The sequence below is a fragment of the Cibotium barometz genome, chromosome 3 (assembly GCF_041138505.1).
Source record: "Cibotium barometz isolate CiBa-2024 chromosome 3, ASM4113850v1, whole genome shotgun sequence".
NCBI lineage: Eukaryota > Viridiplantae > Streptophyta > Polypodiopsida > Cyatheales > Cibotiaceae > Cibotium > Cibotium barometz.
The window spans coordinates 44,413,127-44,417,619 of NC_141048.1; the positions used below are offsets into that span (position 1 = coordinate 44,413,127).

The 4,493-nt window shown below is 44.6% G+C and overlaps 1 protein-coding gene across 1 annotated transcript; it reads left to right on the forward strand.

The window, feature by feature from the left end:
• The first annotated feature begins 215 nt into the window (after positions 1–215).
• Positions 216–4,011, forward strand: LOC147640113 (uncharacterized). Its single transcript, XM_086777179.1, has 7 exons — positions 216–567; positions 682–1,176; positions 1,511–1,709; positions 2,306–2,482; positions 2,561–2,644; positions 3,131–3,212; positions 3,327–4,011. The coding sequence occupies exons 2-7, from the start codon at positions 833–835 to the stop codon at positions 3,809–3,811; spliced, it is 1,371 nt and encodes a 456-aa protein (XP_086633305.1). The 5' UTR covers positions 216–567; positions 682–832; the 3' UTR covers positions 3,812–4,011.
• Positions 4,012–4,493: the final 482 nt, after the last annotated feature.

Genomic DNA, 4,493 nt, shown 5'->3' on the forward strand with positions numbered 1-4,493 from the left:
TGGATTGAGGAAGATCCAAGGGAAGGAATGAGGATCCAATAAGAGGCTAGGAATTGTCCTCTCTAGCAAGAGGTGGGCCTATCCAATTGGCCCACGGCATAAGGATAACCATATTACATAAGGTTAAATACATGCACGTGAACCTTAGTTTAATAAATTCTCCCCTCTGGAATGGCCAAGTCGATGGATTAAGACACCCGGAAAGCCATTGGCTTTGGTATGGCGTCTCTGACCATGGCAAAGAGGCTTTGGGCGGCGTAGTTTATACCTCGGGTCGGTGGAAACCCTCAAAGCTACCTGCCTCTGTTGGTGTATCCGCCATAGCAATCCGCTCAAGTTTTTTTTACTGTGTGCTTGCGTGTTTCTTGTGGCTGTGGCTCTGTCCGGCCCCAACAGAGCTTCACCAGGGATTAGTGCTTTCTCTGTGCAGCTCATCTAAACGCAGGCAATCACCCTCAGCGTCTTACTGTCTACTCCTGGGATTAGGGTTTCCTTGTATCGTTTTCTTTCGTCTTGGGTTGTTAGGAGCAGGGTTATCCTTGGGTCACCATCTTTCATGCACCTCAGGTAAGCATCGCCTCGCCTTCTGATCAGCTTTGAAAGATTTCTTACACCTATCTATCCTACATGCCACACCTCCTTGCTCATCCACGCTAACACTGTCTTATAATTCTATGGCAGGCTTCGAAGAAAGCATTCAGAGATTTCATCAGGATTAACAGCTTACCCCTAACCAGGGATTACCTTGTTGTACAGGAGGATTGCCCCTTTTAAGCAGCAGGATTATCTTAAGCAGGATAATTATCTTGTTTAAACACATCTTTGGCAGGTCATGGAAACGAAGAGCTGGGATTACTTTCCCTTTTGGTCTCAGAATTCATCTGCCATCATGGGTACCTTTCTGGATTGCTCCGTGAGTATGGTACCCTTGTGGGCAGCATTAATGATGGGCCTTTTGATAGGCTGGGCTTGGAAACCAAGATGGGTCAGTGTAGTGTTTCTAGCCATCAAAAGCAGGCCCTGCATGCTCTGGACCGGTCCTCCTGGCCTCGGAGCTCGGCGGTTATGGCTAGCGTTTACTGCAGTCATGGCGTTCCCGATGTTGAAAGATCGTTGTGTAAAATTTGTAGCCTCAAAATGTTCAAGCATGCGGCCTTCCTCTCCATTGCAGACAAGGTAAGGGCTAGTACAGATTCCTTTTCTTAAGAGTGCATTTGTATGGCTTAATGCGCTGTGGTTGCTGCACTGTAATTTGATGTCTTGCCAAAATGCTTCCCTACAGGATCTGTACCATAGTAGGATTAGTAGTAGTAAATTGTACAGGCACATCGCAGCCTCCTGTAGTCCTACCAGCTCATAGCCCTGTATTTGTGTTTCCATTTGGTGTGTTATCTATCTGATGCTTTGGTATGCCACCATATCTGTGGGCTTTACTAAAGGTTTGTTCTGTTATTTACTAAACCTTTCTTGTTGCTGATATTTTTACTGATGGCCCTGGTTTGCTTTGTAGTGGTGCAAGTCCCTCACAGGAGCCTGCTGTACAAGAGACGTCTGTGGCTCCAAGTTTGGCTAGTTTTGTTGTTGGAGAACGTGACTTAAGGGATCTGCAGCGGAGGCTGCAAGGTAGAGATGGAGGGCTCCCTTGGGTCTTAATGATGGAACGCTCAGCCCCTGGTGTGATCTATCAAGCATGGCGCAGGGATCCCAAGGTATGCATTTGTTTGTTTTGCTCTTGTATGTGGGGTTGACTGCGAAGTTAGGGATTCCACCAGGCATATGACCAAACTTATCCAGATGGATGAATTCATGTGACTGTGTGTGTGTGTGTGTGTGCACGCACGCACGCGTGTGTGTGTACACCTCACGTCCTCTCATTGCAGTAAATAGGCAAACGCTAGTTGATAAGGGTGGAGGGGCCAACAAAATGATGGTTTCAAAAACAACACATTAATAAGGCACAATCTAGGAATAATGTGCATGTGCCCATTTTGATTTTGCTCTATAGTGACACACATTTAGACCTTCTCCATTTTTTATTTTCCTCCGCTTCACATCTCTCACGCAATTTTCCCTCATTTGTGTAGCTACAAATTCTTTAATAGCATTTGTGTAGCTACAAATTCTTTAATAGCATTTGCCTGTCTATTACTTTGACAAGTAAATGCAAATCTTGTGATGCATCAACTTGAAAGATCACAGAGGTTTTGGCCTTAATTGAGGGCCAGAAGCTTAGCTGTCACTATGTTGGCCCCTCTACCCTAGGCTTTCTCCAATTGGCTTAATGGGTGAGTGAAAACTTGTGCAGGAAGGCCCTACTGAGTACAAGAGCCGTACAGTGTTTGAGGATTCTTCTCCGGAAATAGTCAAGGACTTTTACTGGGATGATGAGTTTCGATCTGTTTGGGATGAGATGCTTATCTACACGAAGGCTTTAGAAGGATGCATGGACACTGGAGCAGAGATTGCCCACTGGGTCAGAAAAGTGAGTGCTTTTTTACTTGCAGGTTAGAACTTTTGTTAATAATGGGAGTTTCTGACAGCCCTTCTGCAATTTTTGCAGTTTCCTTTTTTTTGTAGTGATCGGGAATATTTGATTGGTCGAAGGATTTTTGAGTCGGGGGGCACTTTCTATTGTATCACCAAGGTACGTTTTGCGGTCTACCTCACCATCATCGCTCACAGTGTGAAGGGGGAATTCACAAGTCTGTCGGGAAACCCCTCACCTACCATTGTGGTTTACAAAAACATAGATGCCTCCTGCCTTTCAAATTTAGGTGGTCTGTGGACATGCAAAGAGCTGGCCAACCATATTTACCTAGTCACCGATGCGAAAATGCAAAAAATTGTCCAAGCCAGACTCTGGCGGTCATTGCATGCAATGGGGCTGAGTATCTACCTTCACCGCTAGTTACTTGGTCCACAGAATTTGGTTGAATGAAGGGGAAAAATAATCATATTGTGGGTCTGTTTACCCCCCGTGAGAAAGGTAGACAGACACCTGCACCGGTTTGGCAGCAATTCTTGCAGACTTTGTGCGTGGGTCTGAAGCCCTCCCCCAAGAACTGATTGCTTACATAGCTAGGGAATGTTCTTATTGGAGATGTTGACTCCTATGTTGATGGGAATGCAGGCTGTACCCTATGATGCCATCCCTCGGCAAGATAAGCCCCTCAGGGTTGATATCTACTACTCAAGTTGGTGTGTCCGAGCAGGTGTGTTCTAGCATTCATCTCCAGTTATGGGGCTCAACAGATAGTGTGGGCTTGGTGTTTCTGGTGTTTTATTAAAACTATGAGTTAGCTGATTACCATTTTGTTCCCATGCAGCTGAATCCAGTAAGAATACTGGGCAAATGACTGCAAGTGAGGTGATCTTCTTCCACGCTGAAGACATGCACATTCCCAAAAAGATTGCTAAGATTGGTGTCCGACAAGGGATGTGGGGTTGCGTCAAAAAGATGGAGCCAGGGCTACGGAAGTATCAAGTGTATCGCTCCACTGTAAAGACCCTCTCTCAGAGTGCTTACATGGCACAATTATATACAAGAGTGCCTGCCAATTATTTTGAGGATTCTGGCTCAATTACATCAAATGAGGATTCTAGTGATGATTCTGCAATGCAGCATCATGATGCCATTGCATTGAATGACATTCCCAAAGATGCTGGGAATTGTGGACATTTTAATGGCTGGAAGTGGCTGATAGTTGGTGGAGCAGTCATTCTTGCCTGTGGTCTTGATAGGGGAGCTTTGGGAAGAGGCCTTGTGTTTGGATTGGCGAGGAGGTTTGGCAAGGTTAACCGGAGGCTTTGACTTTCGCTTTATTGCCAAGGTAGTAATCACTCTGTAATACATAGATTTTTCTCTCAATATTTCGAGCTACCGAGTCTGTACATGCCTCAATTTATGGTGGGTGGGTGGGCTGTAATTTGCCCTTCTCATACCACAAGATGGCCTTTTGTAGATGCATCATGTGAGAAGTGGCCAATATATTGATATTTGATTTTGTTCTCTTTCCTTGGCCTGATCGATGTCATCTGATTAGCAATGTAAGAAGTCTTTGATAGCATGTGCATATCACTCATCCTAGATACTACCATTATATGCCAATACAGTTTCCTATCTTTAGGAAGGAGTGAAGAGGTTTCATGCAATTAGTCTGTGAACTTGCCTATTGGGTTATCATTGCTGCAGTTTGATAAATGGTGGTTCACTTAAGAGAACACAGTCCTGAGGCGGGGTTCATTTCTTCAAGAAAGGGGGCCCAAAAGAGAAATTCCTTCCTTGAAAGGAATGACTTCAGACGGCTCCAAAAACTTCACAATAATATGTTTTTGTCTTGCAGTGAAGTGAGTCAAAGCACTCAAATCAGCGTCTCTCATTGCCAATCTTTGGCATAGCTTGTCTTCACTTAGGGCAACATAACAATGTTTTTTGTTCAAGTTTAGTCACGTGTTTTATTAGCTTGAATAATTGCTATTTCTTTAGTTCAAAC

What these genes read in the sequence shown, in the direction of transcription:
- LOC147640113 (XM_086777179.1), top strand. Translation starts at nt 833, where the DNA reads ATGGAAACGAAGAGCTGGGATTACTTTCCCTTTTGGTCTCAGAATTCA. An exon ending in CATGGCGCAGGGATCCCAAG is followed by an intron (nt 1,710 to 2,305) that starts GTATGCATTTGT and finishes AAACTTGTGCAG; the next exon opens with GAAGGCCCTACTGAGTACAA. An exon ending in AAGTTGGTGTGTCCGAGCAG is followed by an intron (nt 3,213 to 3,326) that starts GTGTGTTCTAGC and finishes GTTCCCATGCAG; the next exon opens with CTGAATCCAGTAAGAATACT.